The sequence below is a fragment of the Cicer arietinum genome, chromosome 7 (genome assembly GCF_000331145.2).
Source record: "Cicer arietinum cultivar CDC Frontier isolate Library 1 chromosome 7, Cicar.CDCFrontier_v2.0, whole genome shotgun sequence".
Classification (NCBI taxonomy): Eukaryota; Viridiplantae; Streptophyta; class Magnoliopsida; order Fabales; family Fabaceae; genus Cicer; species Cicer arietinum.
This window is the reverse complement of record NC_021166.2, coordinates 45,054,391-45,079,512: the sequence shown is the minus strand read 5'-3', so window position 1 is coordinate 45,079,512 and position 25,122 is coordinate 45,054,391. Positions and strand designations below refer to the sequence as shown.

At 29.3% G+C, this 25,122-nt stretch overlaps 1 protein-coding gene across 1 annotated transcript; it reads right to left on the bottom strand.

Moving 5' to 3' along the window:
* Window positions 1-12,685: 12,685 nt before the first annotated feature.
* Window positions 12,686-14,311, bottom strand: LOC101496159 (ETHYLENE INSENSITIVE 3-like 1 protein). Its single transcript, XM_004511123.1, has one exon. It carries the CDS (start codon window positions 14,309-14,311, stop codon window positions 12,686-12,688), a length of 1,626 nt encoding a protein of 541 aa, XP_004511180.1.
* Window positions 14,312-25,122: the final 10,811 nt, after the last annotated feature.

The window sequence follows — 25,122 nt, the reverse complement described above, 5'->3', positions numbered from 1 at the left end:
TCTCCCTACAAGATTGGAGGAGGTTAAAGGGAATGAGGATGAGTCCTTAAATAAAAAGAAAGAGACACCACAGACTGAACTCAAGTAGTTGCCTCTTCATTTGAAATATGTATTCTTAGGTGAAAAATATAAGAATCCAACCATCATTAGTGCAAGCTTGAGTGAGTTACAAGAAGAGAAATTGTTGAGAATTTTGTGTAAGCATAAGGGTGGCATTGGTTGGTCCATGGAACAGTTGAAGGGAATAAGTCCGACGTTTTGTATGCACAAGATCCTAATGAAGGACAATCACAAACTGGTTGTACAAACCCAAAGAATATTGAATTCGACAATGAAAGAACTGATTAGGAAAGAAGTCGTAAAGCTCCTAGAAGTCGATCTCATCTACCCCATTTTAGATAGCTCTTGGGTAAGTACCGTCCAAGTTGTACCAAAAAAATGTGTAACGACCGTCACCACAAACGAAAAGAACAAGCTAATTTCTACACGAATGGTTACAGGGTGAATAGTTTGTATTGATTATAGAAGATTGGACAAGGCTACGAGGAAGGATCATTTCCCACTCCCTTTCATCAACCAGATGCTTGAGCGGCTAGTAAGACATGATTATTATTGCTTCGTAGATCGCTACTCGGGGTATAATCAGATAGTTGTAGCACCCGAGGATCAAGAGAAAACTGCATTTGCATGTCCTTTTGGGGTGTTTGCTTATCAGCGGATTTCGTTTGAGCTATGTAATGCACCCGCCACTTTTCAAAGGTGCATGATGTCCATATTCTCTGATATGATTGAGAAACATATCGAAGTATTTATAGATGAATGTTTTATTTTTGGTTCATCTTTAGATAATTGTTTAATTAATATGTCTCTTGTATTAGAGAGGTGTGAAAAATTCAACCTGGTTCTAAATTGGGAAAAATGTCATTTTATGGTAAGAGAGGAAATTATGTTAGGCCACCAAATCTGCAACAAAGGGATCGAGGTTGACAAGGCCAAAGTTGAAGTTATTGAAAAACTTACCCCCTCCTACCAACGGAAAAGACATTAGACGCTTTTTAGGCCATGTTGGATTTAACAAGAGGTTTATAAAAAGATTTTTCTAAATTTGCAAAAACGCTTACAAACCTTCTTGTGAAAGACACACATTTATAATTCAATGAGGATTGTTTGAATGCTTTTAACACTTTAAAAAATAAGTTGATAACTGCTACTATTATCACTGCACCTGATTGGTCACTACCTTTTGAAATCATGTGCGATGCAAGTGACAGTGCTATTGAAGCAGTCTTGGGACAAAGAAAAGATAAGTTGTTAGATGTAATCTACTTTGTTAGTCATGTTTTGAATTAGACACAACATAATTATGCTACAACGTAAAAAGAATTATTGGTTGTAGTTTATGCTTTTGATAAATTCCGATCTTATTTATTAGGATCGAAAGTTATTGCTTACATTGATTATGCTGCCTTGAGGTATTTGTTTGTTAAGTAGGAATAGAAGCCAAGGCTACTCAGATAGATTCTATTACTACAAGAGTTCGACATTGAGATCCGAGATAAGAAAGGATCAGAGAACACTGTAGCCGACTACCTATCCCAATTGGTGCATGTGGAGGACGATAATGACACTAGACCAATTCGAGACCCATTCGCTGATGAACGCATCTTCCCAATTGCCAAGGCATCTTAGTTCACAGACTTTGCAAATTTTAAAGTAGGTGTGGCAATTCCATCTGATTTCACCTACCAACAACGAAAGAAGTTTATCAATGATGCCAAATTCTATGTATTGGATGAACTCTTTATGTACAAAAAAGGAGTGGATGAGTTGTTGTGAAGGTGTGTGCCCGAGGAGGACCAAGAAAAGGTATTGTGGCACTGACATGACTCTAACTATGGGGGTCATTTTCGTGGGGATCAAACTGCAACAGTGGATCTCTAATCGGGACTATTATGGCCGTCATTTTTTAACGATGCATTCAACTATGTGAAGAAGTGTGATCCATTCAACTATTATGGCCGTCACTTTTTAACGATGCATTCAACTATTATGGCCCTCAAAATCGTGTATTAGAAGTAGAAGTGTTCGATGTGTAGGGTATTGATTCCATGGGTCCATTCACATCCTCATATGCAATATTTTATATTTTGGTGGTGGTGGATTATGTCTCAAAGTGGGTTGAAGCAGTTGCTACACCAACCAATGATTCAAAAGCGGTCATCGCATTTCTCAAAAAGAACATCTTTGCGCGTTTTGGCGTGCCTCGAGCATTGATTAATGACGAGGGCACTCACTTTCTTAACTGGAAGATGGAGTGCCTTCTAAAGAAATATAATGTGCATCATAGGGTGGCAACCCCATATCACCCACAAACTAGTGGGCCAGTTGAAGTATCCAACAGCAGATTAATCGAAACCTTGAAAAAACAGTAATTGCTTCTAATAAAGAAACTCAGTGACGATTGTTTCTAACAACATTGGAAGAGATTTATCAAGAATCATTCATGAATACTTCTTGTAATTTTTCTTTAATCTCTATCTTAGGTATGTTTGTCATGAGTACTAAACCCTATTTTTTAGGGATGAGCGAAACAAGATGAAACCTTTATTTTTCTGATTTGATTTCTAGTTATATGAATGAGTTTATTGAATTATCTTTTTAATCTATGTGCTTAATGCTTTTTATTGTTTGATCAATTTTAAAATGTTCTACGATTGGTATTTTGAAACGAAAGAGGACTTTAAGAATGTTTGAGATGCGAAACTCATGATATTGTAGTATATGGATATAGATGCAAGTCATGAAACAAATTAAATTTCTGGCAAAAGCAGTAGTTTAAAAGGAGAATTTTTGTACCGTAAAGCTTAATTCTAATCTTAAATCCACTAAGGAATTATGGGTTACTTTGGAATTAAAGATTCTATCACTAAGACATTAGGGCAAGAATAATAAAGAGAATTGGGTAATTATTCAATAAAGGAATTCAGTAACTAGGATCAAATTAGAAGTCAAAGTTGTATTCGAAGTGAAACTCATCCCTGACATTTTTCTTATTATGAGCAATTGCAAACATGCTAGTACTCCACTTGCTACTCATTTTAAATTGAAGTCTGATTAATGTCCTACAAGTGAGAAAGACAAAGAAGATATGAAGAAGGTTCCTTATGCATCCGCAGTTGGTAGTTTTATGTATGTTATGGTATGCACAAGGCCAGATATTGCTCATGTCGTTGGAGTTGTTAGTCGATTTCTCTCTAATTCTAGTAAAGATCAATTGCAAGCAGTGAAGTGGATTCTCCGATACCTCAGAGGCACTTCCAAAGTGTGTTTATGCTATGGAGGTGGTGAGCCTGTGTTGTATGGCTACACAAATGCAGATATGGCAGGTGATCTTGATTCTAGAAAATCTATTTTTGGTTATATGATGACGTTTTCAGGGGGAGCTGTGTCTTGGCAATCAAGATTATAAAAGTGTGTTGCTTTATCCACTACTGAAGCTGAGTACATTGCATCAACTGAAGCTTCCAAAGAACTCTTGTGGTTGAAGAAATTCCTACATGAGTTAGACCTCAAGCAAGACAAGTTTTTGTTATTCTGTGACAGTCAGGGTGCGATCCATCTCAACAAGAATTTCAATTTTCATGCAAAGTCGAAGAATTCCAATCCTCATCTAAAGGAGGTAGACGAAATAACAAGCATAAGGGTGACTTAAAGAATTTTTGCAAAAGAAAGGCTAAATGCTCCAATGAGAGAAATTTGACTATTCTGCATATGAATGTTGGCATGGCAAGGGAAATAAGTGCTAGTATTTTAACTACAATATTTAAGTTGACGTTTTGATGATAACAAAAACATACAAATAAAGAACAATTATCCCCTAACTATATTATCTAAGTGTGCAGATTCAGTTAGAAGATAAAAATGTATATTAATCGCTATAAATTTGAAGATAACATAAATTATGAGTTAGTTGGAAATAATAATCTAAGTGTTTCTAACAAAAAGAATATGACCACCTAATAAACAAGTCATAATATATCAAAAAGAAGTATTGCAATATGCATTTAAAGATCTATAGTTTGATTGAAAGTGATAAAGATAAAAGAAATACAAGTCAATGATTGTTCCTCTAAAAGCAAAAGTAAATAGCGCTATAATGATTATCTGTCTCTAACGAAAAACCATCTTGACCCTCTGACTCAAAGATCAAAAGAAGAAAACTCTAAGTGAAGCATTTGATAAAGTTTATGTGCTGGTACATGTTAGATCCTCTAATTAACAAAGAAAAGAGAATCTATTTAACAAGTTCACAATGACTCTGAAGAATCTTCTGAGGTGTGCCTGAATCTGACGAACACGCTCTCAATGCGCCTCTAATGAATCCACTCTAATAATCCTACGTTGTGATTATGGTAACAAATTAAGCAAAAAACCTAGAACCCATCAAAAGAAAAAAACAAATGAAAAATCATCTCAGTATAAAGTTACTAGAATCTATGTAAATATTTCAAAGTGTTTTATACACTTGATTTGATATAGGATTTGAAATGTAATATTCTCTCAATGAGAGTTAGAATCCTAGAAACAAATTTTGTGTCAATTCAGACACAAATTAAAATTTATGTGAAACAACCCGATAGTGGAAACAACTTATTCCTGCACTAAAGGTGTTGAAATATGAACAAAAATACTTATGAAGCTCAACAACTTGGTTGTACTAAGCTAGAATGTTGAAAAGACTTGAACACAATAAAGTTGGCTAAAAGGTGTTCGAAAACCAAAAATGAGGGGTTTGAATTGTGTTTGTTGTTTCTAAAAGGTACTTCGATTGCCTTACAAAAACTTTTCTTAAAAAAAGAATTCAACTTGCTTTTATAAAACATGTTTAGACAAAGTAAGGTTAAATAAAAAAGAACTAAGATGCAAGAAAAAGAAGAAGATAAATGACACACAAATACTTTTTATACTAGTTCTAAACAAATTATTGTTATATCTTGTCCTCCCCTTATAGAGATATTTTGCCTCTGTACAGTGAATAACTTAATCCACTATTTCAATTAATTGCATACCAGTATTCTTGACTCTGCCTCTTTAGGCTTTGAGTATTTTTCTCTAACCTCTCCAATATGTAGTCGTCAGAACCTTCTTCAACTTTCTAGCATCATGTTGTTGAGGTTCATGAGAGTCGTTGCACCTTTCCGGATATCTTTTAGGGGTGAGAGAGTTGTTGCCACTATTTGGCTAATTTAAATAAGTTCTAATTTATGTCTGAATTGACACAAAGTTTATTTTTTAGGATTCTAACTCTCATTGATAACATTTTACATATTAAGTCTTATATAAGTACTACTGTGTGAGAACACTTTAATTGATTTACATCAGTTCTAATAACTCTCTATTAAGAGGATATTTCTTTCATATTTTTCTTTTAGTGTGTCTCTACAGTCAACTGAAACATAACATATCATGTATTTCTAAAGTCACTAGAACCAGAGCATTGTTTGCATTATCGGAGTCAGCAGCACAGATCGTCGCTCGAGTCAAAAAAGGTGTGTGTTAGAGCGCTTGCATCAGAGTCAAACAAACGGAGTGAAACAAAGTCTTCTTATTGCTTATATCACCAAAGGATATTGCTTATTGCTTCGTTCAATCACCAGAGGATACAACTTACATCAAAAGGCATACTTTGTAACCTTTGTCAATGAATTACATAATGCAATACTTCTCATTGTTACATTACAAATTCCTCCATTAGTAGACATAGTTACTTGTTTATTAGTTGATAATATTCTTTATTTTTAATACATTTATATTGTTATCACTAATTTACTATAATTTGTGCTACCTTAAAATAGTTAGTCATTAGTATAACTCTTTATCTTCTAACTTAATATGCACACTTATCAAATACAATTAGGGGATAATTGTTCTTTATTTGTTTGTTTTTGTTATCATCAAAATATCAACTAGAGGATTGTAGCTAAAATCTAATAGTGCTTAAAAAGGCTAGATCAAATAGAAGCAATCATCTGATCATCATCCTCTAGGAAGAAGCAAGCACGAGCACAATGTTGGAATTATCCTAAAATAATCCTAAACTTCAAATAAAGGACCACCACTCTTTTATGGAAGATCGTCATATAATATCACCAATAGAGAAGTCGGTGTTACAAATGAGTTTAAATATCTCCTCATCTAGTCAAACTCATGAACATATCATAACCTAAAATAAGCCACTTTGGCAATCCTCTTACTACAAGGTCTGAAGCCTTTCCCCTATCTGCTCATGGATAAGATATTTGCCTCCGGTGTATAACGTTCTTAAAACATCATCTAAGACTCACATATATGAAATCAAAGCACTAGAACAAAGGGTTGCATCAATTGATTCAGAAGAAACAATTATCAGAACCAAGCTAACTCTGCATCTAGTTAGAAGATCATCTAAAAGAAAAGTCTGACTAGCTCTAGTATGACAAGAGTAAAGACTAATTTGCTCAATCATCCTTATTATTCATCAGTCAGGTACTCTGCAATTTATTTCATTATTTTATGTGTACTTGTTTGTCTTACTTGATATGTTTTTTAGGCATGTTTGTGTTTTCTCTTATGTCATATCGCATGCTTCTGTAGTCTCTTATGTCTTCATCCATGTTGTCTTATCCTTGTTTGTATTGCACGTGTTCTTTTTGAAAATTGGTCTTTGGTTACTTTAGTTAAAACCTAAGTTTTGATTTCCTTATTTTCTATGCTTATTTAAACTTCTCTTATTTCTAGCTTTTTTTTTTCTTTCAAAAATCATATTTTTCGTTAAAAACCTCTCTCTCCCAACCCAAATCCCTTTTCATTCAAAATGCTTTAAACCTATAACCCTATTGAGAAAACCAGTTTTATAACTCATCCTTTATTGAGTCTTCATCTTCCAAAATGGTGTTCTTTTTAAATTGTACTCTCAAAAAGACTTTAAGATTTTCTTAATACATGAATTGCTCAACTTCAGTGTTGAAAAGTTCACAAATCTTGAAAAGTTACATCTGCAAACTATGATTAACAAGATGGATTATACAAGGAGATTCACAAAATGCATTCAAAGGTTCATGTTCAACCCTTGGATATCAATGTCTCCTTATTTCACTAAGTACCTTAAGTACCTTATTTCACAATGTCAAAATATGTATTCGCTCTTTGTGTCTCTCTTTGTTTTCCTCTACACTCTCCTCATTACGTCTTCTGTGTCCTAAATGTTTTCGTCTCCTTTATAGAGAAATTATGCTATTTATACCTAAAATGTTTCCAATTCCCCTACATGTGTTCCTTTTGTCATCTCTCAACTCCCTGTGTTTTGCATCTGATGTGCTGGTTGCATCTGCATCTATTTGTTGCATATGCATATGAGTGTCGTTTTGCATAACACTTGTATATATGACTAGTACTTGCATTTTACCCTTGTTTTGAAATGCTTAGCATACAAAGAATCTATTAATTCTTTTTCGAAAGTCTTGTATAATGTATTCATGTGCTTTCTTCAGTATCTATGCATTCCCTTATCAAAAATAAAATAACTTAATAATTTTGAAACTCTTAAAGAATATGGTTTATCATATTTATAGGGAGTTCCAAAATATTGATTTATAAGTTTTCTTTTAAGAAGAGCAAATGAATATTAAGTTAAACAATTTTTTAGTACTATAGTCAGGGGGAACATTCTTTTAATTTTTTTTACTAAAGGAATTTTTTTCATTAATTGTATAGTTAATAGTCATCATCAAAGAGGGGGACATTCTTTTTTTATGTCATTTATTTTTTTTGTTTATTTTTATATACGATATAAGATTGAAAGCAATTTAAGGAATGTAGGAATAAAGGAGTCTATATAAGTTGAGCCACAAGTCGGTCAGATCAAATTCAAATACTTTTTGGTCAATAATATTTTTAGATATTTATTTAGAATCGATTATTGTCATCTATCCAATTTTTTGTTACTTTTATTGTTCATGTTCTAAACCTATTTCCAAAAATATATAAATATTAAATTTAGTTAGGTAATTAATGCCTCAAATTTTTGTATCAATTTCTTATATATGCATTTGATATTCATTTTTTTTACGTCATTCATTCTTAATATTTGTTTTCATATAAGATATAAAGATTGAAAGCAATATAAACAATATATGAATATATGTGTCAATATAAGTTGTGTCACATGTCGGTCTAATCAAATTCAAGTAATCTTTTGTCAATAATATTATTATATTGATTTTGAATTGTTATTGTTATTTATTTTAATGTATGTAACCAATTATTTGTAATTTTTGAATATTTACCTAATTTATGAGAATATATGTATACTATAATTATAGTCTTGTGGTATGATCTTAGCTTATATAGATTTCTTTGATAAAAATTTGTAAAAACATACAAAAAATATTTATCTATTTATAATATATTAAAACAATCTCCCAACTATATCTATTGACACTTCATCTCAATTTTGCCACATCAAATATATTTTGATGTTAACACTTTCAAAATTCGTCTTGCTACCACTCTTCTCTAAGACTACGTTACATTCATTCTTCCATTAATTTATATTTCTTTTTTAATCTTTATTTATTCTTGCACTAATTTTATAACGGAAATCAACTATCTCCCAACTCATTATTACTTAATTATATCATATAATAAATTTGGTAACTCTTGCTTTGTCTATAAAAATCATTTGGTTTAATATAATAAATTTATTGTATTCTAAGTAACTCACTCCCATTTGTCAACGTTCATTCAATCAACAAGTTGAAAGAGCTCAATATGTGAGTTCTATAGCTTTATTGTTATAATGTTTCAATTTCTCGGAGTTCATAATATATTAGTTTGGTAACTTGCATATTATTAGTCTAACTTATTATAATATGATGGTTCTTAATATTTTAAAATGTTTTCCCCAAATACACTATTTAATATGCAATTGCATGGTAGTGATTAATTTTTCTTGAACAACATACCATTTTTTATGAATGACACATTTCTAAACTATTTCATCTCTGATTTTTTATTTTTTTTCTATTATAACTCAAATTTCATTTCAAATTGTCTAATAAAAGACTTGTAATTTTTTCATCCTAGAAAAATATTATTTGGTTGAATATAAAATATGAGCACACAAACAATAACATATCGTGAGGTAGTTTGATTTATACAAACTTTTACATAATTCTTGAAATACACTATCTATTTTATTTGAACAGATTTCAAAAGATGATGGAAAATTTTAGTATATTAATATCAGAGAAATTTTAGTACACGTTTATAAAATACAGAGACAAAATTAATTAGTTAAAGATAAATATTTTAACTTCGATTTTTTAAATCATTACCAGTTATCTTAAACATATCCCAAAAATGTGATAGAAAGTTACAATAAACATCATAATAAAGATAAGACCATCTTGCAATGTGTAAATTTAGTTTCTACTATTGGATCATTAAGTCTTGTAATATTCCATTTGACCCAATGATAAAACTTATTAATCTAATGGTCAATAAATTTTTTGTGCATGATGCAAAGCTTACATCACTTGTGTAACATAAATTTTCTCTACTTCTAATATATCATTCAACAACTTTTATCTACTAATCATCTTTGTTTCTAAATTCAAATAGTAATGTTTATAAAGTTAAAATACAATTTAATATATCAAATGTTACCGCGCAATATCTAGTTATTATTAAGTTAGAGGTAGTAATCTAAGTGTTTCTAACACAAAGAATATGATCAACTAATTAACAAGTAATTATGTTTACTAATATTGCAAGTCATAATATAGCAATAAAAAGTATTGCAATATGCATATGCGGATCTACAATTTGAGTCAAAGTTGTAAAGACAAAAGAAATACAAGTTAATGATTGTTCATCTGAAGACAAAAGGAAATAGCACTATAATGATTATCTGTCGCTGACTAAAAAACCATATTGACCCTCTACTTCTGACAGAAGAAGTGAATGACATCCTCTGATAATGACATCCTCTGAGATTTTCTCTTCTTAAATTGAAGATGTGCTTAATTAATTAGGAAGATATATATGGATATGTCTTAAAGGGCTTATTTGCCTTAAATGTTTATTTAAGATTTTCTATAGTAACCTTCTCAACGGATACATTTGTCAATATTTAAGTAGAAATCGATCAATCAATCAAGACATAGGAAGAAAAATGAAAAAAAAAAATGCAATGTGACAAGAAGATATTGTGTAAAAAGTATAGAACACATCAAAAGAGATGAATAAATGAAAAATCGTTTTAGCAAAGAGTTACTAGAATTGATGTAAATTAGGCAAAGTGTTTATACACTTGATTTGATATTGAATTTGAAATGTAATAACCTTTCAATGAGAATTAGAATTCTAAAAATAATTTTTGTGTCAATTCAAACACAAACTAGAACTGATATAAATCAGTATGATAATGGAAACAACTCATACACCCATAATAGGTACATGAAGAGGTATAATAATACTTATGATCCTCAACAACTTGACCCTACTATATGTTATAAGGTTGAGATAACTTGAACACAATCAAGTTAACTTGAAGGTGTTTAGTGAACTTGTTATTCTAATGGTTACAGCCTTGAAAGGCTGAAGAAGAATACTCAAAGGTTGAAGAGCTACTCTTTGTAAAGAAAGACTATATATAGCAATAGTATGTTGTGAACTAGTATATAAATTCTTGTGTTTCTCCTCTCTCTCTCTCTCTCTCATTAAACTTTATTTTTTATTTTTTGATCTTAGAAGAGATGATAAATTTCACCACAATTAACTCACAAAACGGTGAAATCCTGAGTTCCTATTTGGGACAAAACGTCCAACCTAAGCATATCGACATTTGTCAGTTGAGCTAGAGCTTAAGGACGATTAAATTTTATTTTACTAAACATGTTTTATACTTGTAAGTTGAATGATTTGTTAAAGAACACAGTTTTGGTTAAACAGTCGAAGTATTTCAGAAATGGCAAAACACAATTCAACCTCTCATTTCTTGTGTTTTCCAACACCTTCAAGAAGAAGAAATGTGTTGGTTAAGAGGATGGCATTGCACAAGAGGAAGATTTTGATTAGGATGCAACGTTGCTCATGGCAACAATCATTAATTAGGATGTAAGGATTCACAACATGGTGTGATTAAAGGGAAGAATGTAGAATATGCAATTATAGATAATGTGCTATATGTCCCAAGTATGACAAGTAACTTTGCTGAGTATTGGTCAATTAATACATAAAGGTTTTGAAGTGATAATGAAGAACAAGAAATTAGATTTGTTTGATTCAAATCATAAATTGGTTTTAAAGGCTCCATTATCTAAGAATAGCACCTTTCAAATCTAACATGAATACTTTTGAGATTCAATATTTGAAGGCGGTGGGAAGGAATTGTGATACAATAAAAGAAATGCATGAATGACATGTTAAAAAGGTTCAATATGTTGGAATGCGACTCAGTATCCACTTTCATGAAACTTAATGCAAATTTGGGGTCATTGAGATACTTCTACAACATTAACACATTGAAATAATGTTTCATTTACTTAGGGATCAAATAAACTCGTGTCAGTTAGCTTATGTTAGCTAGTGTTAGTTAAGCTTGTGCAAGCTAGTTAGTGTTTGTTATGGAGTTAGTTATTAACTAACACAACTATTGCTCAATGTATAAATACATATGATTAAGTGAATAAAGGGTGCGCCAATTTTGATACATCGTAATTACTCTTTGATATATTTAAGTGTATAAGTTTGCTTATTCTAATAAAGTAAACTCTATACTTCCTTCGTAATAAAATACAAACAAAAAAATATCTATATGTTAATTAAAATTTTCTTCGTACACCACAAAAAAAATTTGATTTGTTATCTTAATTGAGTCTCTGTTTAGCATCCTCTGAGTATCAAACCTAAATAATTTGATACAAATTGAGTTTAGCTTTGAGTAAAAATAAAAGCATTAATAAATAGTTATTTTTTAAATTGAACTAATTATAATTTTAATTACCAATTGTTGATAGTATTTTCACAATATTTTCGGCTTAAACAATTATTCCTGTTTGGATATATCTTAAATGCTAGTTTACTCAAAATTCTCAATCATGTAAGTAAATAACCATGATGTTATAATAATGGGTGCATGAGCTACCATATGAATTCAAAGAGTGAAACAAATTTACAACCAATTTTGTTATACATGTTCATAAATGATAAACATAACTTGTCACATACTTATTTATAACTTTGTGAACCTACTATAGATATCAAATTATTTTGAATCTTTAACATTTCTCTTCTAATGGGCATGTTTTGTTGGATTTTTAATGAGTTCTATTTGATGAACTCTCGCAACTAGGAAATGATCATATAACGAACACCTTAATCAATTTTCTTTTAAACTAACCATCAAACTAGAAGAAAAAAATTACTAAATAAAAGTTCTCACATATTCAAATTCCAACACCTTTTGTCTTTAAACATAACATCATAACCAAAAAAACCATAAAAAATTATGAAAAACTGCAAAAATATAAGAAATACTAAATGAAAGGTTTCAAATGAATTCATTAGATCATTATCTATAAATCAAAGTCACTTACTTATAAAGAACAAAAATAACTTCTTCTCCAATTTGATGCAGCAACCTTTATGTTGTTTTCTCCATGGTAGAGCCATTGCTTGGTTGATTAAATTTATCACCATCAAGTTGGGAAACAAATGGCTTTGCATTGAAAACACCACAAAAATCTTTTTCCATTTGAAGTTGAGGATTTTGTTGTTGATCCTTGTTTCTGTCCAAGAAATGAAACTTCCTTGAAGATGTCATGGTGTTATTTTGGTTGCCCTGTTTAACAAAAGGTTTAAACATACTTGAAGAATCCACTTTATTAGTTTCCATGAAAACCTGTTTATGTTTTGACTTCTCAATCAATTGGACAGAATTTCTTATGTAAGGACAATTCACTTGGTGATAATCTTTTGAATCCATGTCATGAAATCCAATTTGGTGATTATGATAAGGACATTCAATGCTATCACATGTGTAAATTTTATTACCTACATTTCTTGCTCTCTTAGTTGCAACTGGCTTAATAACCTTAATGTTGTTTCTTGGAACATCAGCTATCATTTTGTTGCTTCCTTGAATATTTTCTTCAAATGGAATCACACTATCATAAGGTGATAGGTGTTTGATAATAACTTTTTCTTGAACATTTGTTTCAAATGGAACCACACTATCATAAGGTGATAGGTTTTTAATAACTAACAAGTTGTTTCCTTTAACATTTCCTTCTAATGGAGCTAAGTTTGAAAATTGTTGGAACTTGTTAACAAATATGTTGTTTCCATCAACATTAATTCCTTGAAATGAAGCCAAATCAACATCATAATCATTGGTTTCATGAAACATTTCAGAGAATCCATTCATATTTCCATAATGTGTTGGAACCTCATTAGGAAACTCTTCATGATTTAAAACAGCAGCTAATGTAGCAACCTCCATAGCAGACATTTTGTCCTGAAGTTTCTTAGATTCTCTGACAAAGTTTCTAATCTTTTTAAAATCAGGTGACATGTGTTTAATAACACTAGCTAGAGCAGCAACTTTCCAAACCTTTTTCAAATCATGAGGCTTCCTATAAGGTGGAGGACCAGGATCCTTTGTATAAGCCAATAAAGGCCACCATTCTTCATTTCCTTTAGGCCACCATGGAGGAACAACACCATTTTCAAAAGGGTATTTCCTTTGTGGTGGATCACAACCATTCATAAGACATGACAAAAGTGTCCCTAATGTTGTGTCTTGAATATCAAGCAAGTTTCTTAGAGAAGCATTGTTATTTTCTCCATTCAAGTTGAAAATATCATTGTTTGAAGTTGAACCATTATACTTGAGAATTGCAACAGGACCATTTCTATCAAACTTGACTTTTTCTTTCCACCAATGGCGAAGATTTTCAGAAGCACCACTTATTGGTTTTCCATTTTTAGGAATGACACCATAAACAAATCCATCAACATGACAAACATCAACCAACTTAAGCATGTTTTTGAGTACATTGTGTATAGCTCTACTCATTACTCTACTTCCATCTTGGTTCTTTGATGGTGGATTTTTTCCATTGTCATTTTCCTTATGATGAAGCTCCTTCAATTCTTTTATACTACTGCATATGTTCCTTTCTAGTTCATCTAATGTTATATCTTCATTTTCTTCTTCTTCAACATTTGTTTCTGCTGATTTACGTTTTGCATTCCCACCATTTTCCATAATGCTCTTTCTATCACTTTCTGCAATATTTTATAAAATCATAAATAATTCAACAAATGTAATTCATCTATCAACACTCATTAAAAAATAAAATAAAATTTACAACAAATAATAAAGAAAGAGAATGAAATTGGTTTTAATTTTCATGTCAACAAAAATACAAGATCTAAATTAGATAACATCTCAAAACAACTTGAGGTGGAAAGTGTTGTTTAAGAGTTAGGAAATATATTCAAAACAAATAAAGTATCCTAAAAATTCATATTTAGGAACAAAAGTCCCTTCAATCAACAATCATCTTAAAAATAGAGTTAAATATTAGTCCAATCACATATAAGTTGATTATTCAACTTTCATAGCCAACAAATTCTTTTAAAAATTATATTCATATTTCAAAGCTAAAATAAAACTATGTAATATATTCAATTAGTTTATTATATTTTAAATATATATATGAAATAGATTCCATTAAAATGTGTAAAGATTAAGATTAAGGAGTGGTACTGTAATCTATATATTTTCTTTAAAATTTTATATTTTAATTAATTCATAATACACACAAATATGTGTGCATGTGGAGGAGAAAGTGAATACTATAGCATAAATACTCTAAGAAATTTTATGGGTAATTACTTTTCTTCACCATGATATATATATATATATATAAAATGAATATATAGCTGAAAATAATTTGGATCGATTTAGACTTTGCAAAATATGATTATGTTCTAGGTCTATTATAGGACAATATCCCGTGCAAGTTAGGCTATTGTACAAGGTCCTAAAATTACTAGTTAGATCTCAATTTTTCTTTTTTTATTTATAAATAAAATGATATCATTTTTTTTTCTTTTTTTCGTTCATGTTCTTTCTCTCTCTCTTTTTAAATAGTTAGGGGTTGATATTAGTTTGAATTTATATTTAGAAATTATTTACAATTTACTTATTTTAATAAATTTAAATAAAGTAATTTGAGTTTTTGATATTTTATTCGATAAAAATATAATATTTTAAAATAATGTAATTGCATTTCTTAATTAAGGGTCAAATTTTATAAATTTTGAATGAAGCTTCCAAAAATATTCAGAGGGTCTAGACAAAGACCCATTAGAAGATTTAAACTATTTACACCCCTAATTATGAATGCAATGATTATTATGGGTAAATTTTGTATTTTTCAAATGTTAAAAAAATGTTCTATCAATACAACCCATTTGATATATTTACTAGTTTACTTCTTTAAGCTAGAACTTTATATCTATTTTGAATAGTAAACCCATGCTTCAAAATGTAGTATACGAAATAATAATAATAATAATAATAATAATAATAATAATAATAATAATAATAATAATAGTATAAAAACTTAAATGTTCTTATTTTAAATGAATCAAAAACATATTTAATCCCAAACTTAATATTCCAAAACCCTTTGACATAATAGAATTAACTCCATCAACTAATTAGTATATGCTCTCTTTTTATTTCTCCCTTCTTGTTTTACTTGTTTGTTTGACGAAGAGATATAGATCTCATGAGATTTAACACTAAATCTTGATAATTTATAAATGAAATTCAAAATACTATTATGTGTTAATAGTGAAAATAAATTAGAACATTATAACGGGATGGAATGAACACATCATATGGAAAGTTGATTTTCAACCTCACTCGATATCATTTCATGCATCTTAGTTTTAACTTTATAATTTAATTAGTTGTATTTAGTTCGGGTTTATTCTAAAATTCACCTCTATCCCCAATTAAGTTTATATGTTAATAAAAATGAGAGTCAAAGGGATGAAAAAAGGATTTCCAATCCATCCCACCTCAATCCTTATAGGTAAGTTTAACTTTATAGATTTACCATTATTATATTGTTTCTGATTTGTACAAAAAGTATGTAAAAGGAAAGATGAATATTAACAAAACAAACTATAATTTAAATTGTCATAAGTTATAAACATATTTTACATGTATGTGAATTTGTGTGGTAAAAGAACACTTAAATGTTTGAATGCAAAACATCTAATTAAATTTTTTTAGATTAAAATTAAATGTTGAGATTAATGTTTTATATGAAATTCAACGGGTTCTTCTTGGCTATGTGGCTATGGGTTGTGGAAAATGTAGTATATATTAATGGCCGTGTACTATGATGTTATCATTGATTTAACGGATACAAGTATCTCTTGTATTTCATTTAATAAATTTTTTATTATAAAAAGAAGAAGAAAATGAAATGAAAAAATTTAATGTGATCTTTTATTAAAAATCTAAAACCCTAATTTTTGTGTGTCATACTATTACATGAGATGTGAAACAATTTATTTTTGAGAGACCAATAAATATTTTTATTTAAATTTAATATTAACTTTTCTAAGATTTTGAAGGTACACTCGAAGTAGACAATACGGATAATGTTTATGCACGTTTTCACTCTTTTCAAACTCTATTCTATCTCATTTGATATATGTTAATTTCCAACTAATAATTTTACCATGGATGTAATGAGTATTTATTTTCGCATATCCACCCATTTCTCACCTTTTTAATGTTAAAGAAACCCGAATCTAGAGGAAGGAAGTGAATTTACATCTCAATTTCACTATTTTCTATATGTTAGTTTAACTTTATTACAATCAACTATTTGGATTTGAATCTATTATAATCAATCTAGAGACTATTAGATCTAGTGAGAAAATGAAATTTTATCTATTTAAATTTATCCGTCATAACGATTTTGATTATTTACATATATATTGCTAAACCCAATCTTTTTACCACCATTTGGATGTTGATGTTGAACCAATTAATCAAATGGGGTTTTCCAATCCTTCTTAAAAGAAGGGTTTTTTCCCATCAAAGAAAAACAAATATCCAATGAATAAAATATAAAGAGGTATATATGAATATTGCAATGTCCTAAAAAATCATAGATTGTTGTTATTGAATTTAAGCATCAAGCATAAAACCTTAACTTTCATCAATTAAAATAAAATACAATTAAATTAAAAAGTAGCCAAGAGCATACCCGAAAATTTGGTGGGATCAACACTCGTGGAGAAGACCAATACGAGTCTTGGAGAATAAACTAAGTAAGCAAGGAGCAAGAATTAGACAGAGAATTTTGTGTGTGAGAGCTAAAAAAAAATATTATTATATATTAATAAGGTGGTGTTTACAAATATGGTAACTTACATGTAAAAGAGAATAATGACGGGGAGAGAGAGGTTGTTGTATAATTTGAGAGATCTTAATTGGTTCACTATGCACACATAATATGTGAAATGCATGAATTAGTTTGACTGAAAATATTTATTGGTACAAAGTACTAGAAAATTATAATTTTAAAGACAATATTTTTAATTATCAGACAAAGTAAAAATATCAATGATTGTTTATTTCAATTTAAAAAATGAAGCCACCAACTTCACATAGGTGTGAATATACATTATTAATTAATAAAATAAATATAAATTTAGTTAAGGGAAAAAATTTAAAAATTGAAAGGAAAATATACATAATCAATTAAAAGAATTTAAGTTTCATTTTTTAAGGAAAGAGTATAATAAAATATCTATTCTTTGGTCATTCTCAAAATAAATACATTCTAACCTATTAAATGTTGGGTATGAATCAAGTGAATCAGAATTCTCTATTGTTAAGAATAAACCCTATATTGGATCTGTAGAAAAGAGCAACAACTATTCTAGGAAAGAAAAAAAGTTGCTATGTTGTGATTGAACACTAAGGTCTTGCTTTTATTTTACATTCAGTGTATATGAACCGTTTTCAAATTCAAATATAGATAAAATATAAATAAAAAAATTAATCAGATATTATATTCTATTTCTTTTCCCAAATCAATATATATCTATTTATATCTCTCATAAAAAAAAATATATATCTATTTATATCTATATTTAGGATAAATTTAACAAATGGATCAAATTCAATTGTATTTCAACAGTTTTAATGAATATTAAATGCAAACATTATTTAATAACAAAAAAAAACATTATTTAATAACAAAAAAAACATATATATTGAACGTGCACTTTTTTTTGAGTCAATGAATGTGCACTTACCTATTTCTTTTATTTTTTACTAAAAAGATATGCATTCATTCAAATTAGTAGAAATTACATTGATCGACAATAATTAATACAATTCAAAGCCACTAAAATAAAAAAATAAAAAAAAAAGATAAATTTATGAACAAACTCACAACACTCAAATTAATAGCATAAAACGGGAAAATGTCCTAAAAGGTGATAAAGCTTAAACATATGACAAAACTGAAGTATTTAGATTGCCTATGCCTTCGAAGATGTAATGTTGAAAACACAAAAATCATTGATTAAATATACATTAAATCGAAACAATATTGTACTAAAACGTAAAAAAAAAATAACGTTGCACTAAACCGATGAAATAATCAAAAAACACGAAAGAAAAATTATATATGCACAAAAATCACTTATTTAAATAAACGAGAAAGAAACAAAGACGAAAGAAACAAATAATTGGAACTACTTTTGTGTTCGCAAAATAAATATCGGTGAGTCATTAGTAAATATTTTTACTGTTAATTAACTAGAAAGCTCCAAGGACTTTACTGTATCTTGCAACTTTAGACATAAAAATATAAATCAATTGAATGGTGCCTTTTGGAAACCATTAATTGATTTAAAATGTGATGGCTTGATTATTGATGGTACAACATATATGACTTATGAAGGAAATCATATGAATGAATTTTTAAGTAGCTTCATGTGTGAGCCAAATGCATTAGTTCCCCAGGCATATCAAACAATTGAATTTGTAGCAAGATCAAAGTGAATTGGCATGCGTTGTGTTAATTTCTTTGTTTTTGATTGTTTTCCGTTTTATGCATTGTACTTTCGATATTTATTTTGCATTGGTTTGGATGCATGTCGTTTATCTTTCATTTGGATTTTAGCTCACTTGTTGAGTTTGTTATCTGAATTCCTTTTGTTCAATTGTTTGGTTGTCATGAAGGTTTCATGTTTGTTTTCCTAAGTTGACCCTTTGTGGTTTGAAGTTGAAATTTGGTGATGCTCTTAATAAATATATGTTCTTGTTCTATGATGTATGCATGGTTGTTCATTTTTACGTAGTTGAGGGTGTATATGGTTGGTTGTGTTATGCTTTGTACTTCTAAGTTTTTAATGGTTGCTTCTTTAAATTTTTTTATAATCTCATATGGGAAAAATATATTGACAAGTTAAGAAGATTTTGTATGCAAACATTAAGGGAGAGCATCTCCTTACAATTATTGAGAACTCGTAAGTTTTATCATCGTAAAAAAGAGGGAGTGTGTGATGTATGTTCCTTCAGGTATAGAGTTAGTATTATTTTGAATAGTGTCAAAACAAGGCTTAGATTAGATGATGTAATTAGTTTTTCTCAATAATCTTAATTTCATATCATAGCATATGAGAAAGTCAACATTTTAAATTTATATTAAAATCAATTTTAAAGTCATTTTTATCCTTGACATTGTTGGCTTTCAAACATGCATTAAAAATCAAGTTTTTCAAATGTTCTGTAATTCAAAACAAGAAAAGATTGATTCGAATCAAACTATTCAAAACCATGTGATTTAAATAATTTTAATTGAATTATGTAGATTCGAATCACTAATTAATTTTTTTTCAAATTTGCAAAGTTAGTTCAATGTGATTAGAATAAACCTATAAGTGATTTGAATATTCCTGTTAAAACAATTTTAAATTAGATTTATGTCGACTCAAATCAACACTAATGTGATTTAAATCAACTACACACTTTCTAATTTTGAGTGCATTGGATTTGTTTTCTCACTACCTCCTATATAAACACTTTTTCATTCATTCTCATCAATGATTATCATAATTTTCACAAAGTTCTTTGACAATTCTTAGTCTCTTTGAAGTAATTGATTTTATTTTCAAAAACTAAGATAGGACCTTGTATGTGAGTATTCTAAGTTTGAAGAAATTGATTGGAATCAATTCCAAGCTAAGTAAAGGAAAATGAAGGAATTTCTTTTCACCTAGAATTTTGGATTATAGGTTTTAGGTTTTTATTTTTATTCAAGGTTGAAAATGACAATATTCATTGGAGTCGGAGATTCAAGGTGTTGAAGTCTTTAAAATTAAAGTGTGTGCTACATCAAATTGAAACATCAAGACCAAATTTGTAGGGTTACAAATTTGAGGTTTTTATTCAAAATTCTTCAGAATTAGAAGGAAATTGATTCAACAATTAATTAGGATTATTAGCCCACAAGGATATTCTGTTGTAACCAATATATTAAATTTTTATTATAGTGGAAGAAAATTGTTATCTTTGGTTAATGCAATTTGATAGCGTTAATGTTATCATATGTTGACTTTATTAGATGGTTGACTTTTTAGAGTATTGACTTCAACATTGATTAAACTGTCAACTTGTTTACGAAAAGTCTCAAATGCAATGTCATTAGAGTGAGGTTATATTAATCGATTCATCAGAGGCACGTTGAGAACACGTTTTTATCAGTGTCAATACAGCTTCAAAATATTCTTCATGGTCACTATGAACTTGTTTAGAGAATTATCTTTTCTTAGTTCATCAGAGGATCTAACTTGTACTAGAACGTAGATTTTATTCGATGCTTCACTTAGAGCTTTCTTCTTTTGATATTTGAGTCAAGAGATCAAGATAGATTTTTAGTCAGAGGCATAAATCATTGTAGCGCTCTTTTCTTTTGGCTTCAGATGGACAATCATTGACTTATATTTCTTTTGTCTTTAACACTTTGACTCGAACGGTAGATTATCATATGCCATATTACAATATTGTTTGTGTTAGAAACACTTAGATTATTATCTTTAACTTGCTCATAATTAATGTTATTTTACAATAGATAGTCGTTAATATAAATCGTTGTCTTCTAACTTAATCTACACACTTAGCAAATATAGTTAAAAAATAATTGTTATTTATTTATTTATTTTTATTATCATCAAAACATCAACTAGAGAATCGTAGTTAAAACTACTTTTGCACTCACAATAGTCATGTTCAAAACATATTCCAATTGTGTGTAAATTAATTAGCTTACAAGTAAATAGTTATCTAATTGAATCGAAGTTCAATGTGCAAATTGATTGATTCTTATTGTCCATATTGTGTGCTTTTCTATCAATTTGGTAACTTGCATTTAATTGATTCCAATTGATTCCTGCTTGGATATTCTTAACCGTTTCACCACCTTCTAGATTACACGTAATCATATAGCCTAACACTATGATAAATAGATATAGTTGATAGCAAAAGTCATAATAAATACCGACTTCTAAACATGGTAATTTCTTTTAAACAACCTAAACAAAGTTTCTATTATTATTTTTCTTTAAGTAAATATTTTTATGATTTTATAGAAACTCTAACACTTAAAAATAAAATAAAATATGTGATATTCTCTTGCAATGGTTTCTAAACGATAACTGACACAATGTTGCATCTTTTATGACCTGCTTACATAAGAAATAAAGCTCAAAGAGTAACATTTGGTTTAGTTTTTAACTATTGATAGTAGAAATAATTTGAGTCTCTATGTGTTTAGATGAACTAATAATGTGCAAAAACAACTCATAAGTTAGAGTGTAAACAAATTTGAAGAAATTCATATAAATTGTTTGGAGAAGATGTTTTTTTAAAATTTAGAATTGAAATAAAGTTTATAGTTATTTAAACCATAATATAATGTTAAAAAATAACATCCTACATAAAAATAAATAAATAAATAAATACCAATATTTACTCTCTTTTTTAATGAAAAGTTGTAGTTTAGGTTAGTTGAGATAAAATGTCCTACCAATAAATGTTCACGTAAATGCATATGATAAATAGATGAATAAGTGTTTAGATGAATTGAATTTAAATTGTATCAACATTCATTAATTAGAGAGTGTTGGTCTTTACAAGTTATATTTTCTTTACCAGCATATCATACATTTTCAATTTTTCTAGGGTAAAGAAATTGAATTATCCTTTTTGGCAAAGATCATCGATGAAGTTGAAACCATTTTAGTCAAGTTCTAGAAATCAACTCTAAGTTTGTTGAGAAGGTTCAGCTGATCATCATTGCAAGTCATTGTTGGTGTAGAACGAGTAGAACTTGAAGCCATTGAAAATCAAGAGAGAATGTGGGAGGTCGAGGGAATACAAGATTACCAAAAGTGTGGAAAAGTGAAATTTGAAGGTAGTGGGTGCTTAAGTGTTGGTGTTTCTAATAAAACGCTTGAGTTTATAAATTTAAAAGTGCACTAAATAACTTAGCATGTGCTTAGAGCAAGTGCTACGCGTGTCAGAATATCAATTATCATATACATATGAAAATTGTTCAATATACAAATTGAAGTTCATTCAACTAGAGGCAAAAATAATTTCAATTTGTTATAGGACAAAATATATATGTAACCAAAAGAACTTATTTTAACATAGGAAAAATAAACTCATTTTCCAGAGGGAAATCGCAGTAAATTTGCCCAAAGTCAAACTAATATAGAGTTTAAGTTATCGTTCCTTTATAAATTGAATAATCAAATTCATCTTTATAAAGGTGAATCTATCTTCAGCAAGGGATTTTATAATAATATCTACCCATTGATGGTTAGTGTCTATAAATTTATTCATAATTGTTGAGTGCTACAACTTGTTTCTAAAATGTATTATACTTCTACAATGGATAGAGCAATTGATTCTTGTCTTTTGTGTGACCAAGATATCATATATTCACCAAGAAATGTGCACTTTCCACTTATGTTTTTTTCTCTAAAGTTTGTCTCAAACATAGTCAGCATCACAATAACCTACTAATTTATACTCAAGATAATTCTTATAAAGCATACAAAGATTAGCAGTACCTTTTAAATACCTAAAGATTGTCTTAACAGTAGTTAAATTATATTCGTTAGGGTCATACACTGAAATCTTGCACGCACACACTAAACAAAATACCAGGTCAATTTTTTGCACTTATTTAAGCCACACTATGCCTCAAAATCTCATGGTGCAACAATTGCACCTGAAACCTATGAGCATAAATGGTATGATGTGGCTTAAAAAAAATGATATTTCATAAATTTTTTACTAAAATTATGTTTGAGGGACCAAAACTGGGGATAAATAAAATAGGGGGACTACTTTCGTGATTCAACTAAAATAGGGGGACCAAAACTGCAATTAAGCTTTTTTTTATTCTTCTAAAACTTGTAAATTTGTAAAATCATCATCTGGCTTTGACTTTTTATGGTCATGCTTCTTGTCATCAGATTTGACATGGATTGATTACTCAAGAATCAGAGTTTCTTTATTGTACAATTTGTACAATTTTCATTTCTACAATACTATTTTATTGAGGTATTTTATGTGAGAAAAAATTATGTAAAATTTTATTCTCTCCACAAAAGTTTTCAAGAGACCTATTTTCAAAGTCACCAACATGATCGCTATAAATTGTTGTGAAACAAAAACTTTTTCATTTTGCACTTGTTTGGAAAAGAGAGTACATATTTTATTTGACTCGTCCTTGTGTTATAAGAATTTTATCCATGTCCATCTGGTATAATCATAAAAAATTACGAGTTCGTACTTGTTACCACCAACACAGGGTGTTCTTACAGAACCAAATCAATGTGTAAAAGTTCGGGTGTTCTAGAAGTGGAAGCAACATTAATTAAAGCAAAAGATAATTTGGTCTATTTCTCTTTCTGACATGTCTCACAAAGAACATCTGGTTTATATTTGAGATTTGGAAATTGTCTAACTAGATTGAGTTTTTTCAAATTTGAGATCATTCTCAAGTTAGCATGCCTAATCTTTTGTGCTAGATCAGTTGTTCTTCATTCACTAACATGAGACACTTTTACTTCTTATTTTTCTAAATCAAACAAATTTATTTTATATATGTTGTTTTTACTCTGACTAATAAAGAGTATGGATCCATCTTTTTGACTAATAGCATTACAAGACTTTTGATTGAAGACAACAACATCATCGTTGTCACTTATTGCCTTATGCTCAATAGGTTATGCATTAGTCCTTTCACAAGTAAAATATTTTTTTATAGAGGGTAGAGAACTATTATCTATTGTGCTTATACATATGACAAGTTCTTTTATCATGATCTTTCTTAAAACAGTAAGAACACATGGTTTCAGTTTTTTTTGTTTTTTTGTTCTGTTTATTGATCAACTTCAAACTATCCCTCTACATTAAGGCTAATTGAGACGACTTAACCCTAACCTCTGTCAACTAAGATAGTACTTGTGGAATAAAAGTTTGCAACTTCTTACGAAGGGCAACCAACTTCAACATGGGTTTCTTTTGTAGAGATATACCATATATGAATTCAAAATATAAAACAAAAATAATAAATATTTTAAATACACGATGGTATATTTTAAATATATTTAAGAAATTAACTTACCTTTTGAATTTTTATACCACAATATGTGAATGATATGATGCTCATATCGTGTAAGGACCGATGTACCATATGACGATCCTCAAGGATATTGTACAAGCCCCTCCTGCTTGTACAACATCCTCCTAATGTATAGGTTCCTTCTGTTGTATAGCCTCTTCTTGCATCGACTTGTTTGCCTCTTGTACAAACTCCTAATCATGATGCCGCTAGCAAGCAAACTCACTCTTTTTTTAGAGCGATGTTGTCAGTCCAATTCTTCCAATAGAAGGATCTCTAGAAAGATATGATGTAGAAGCTCGTGTGAAACACACACAATTTTTTCGTC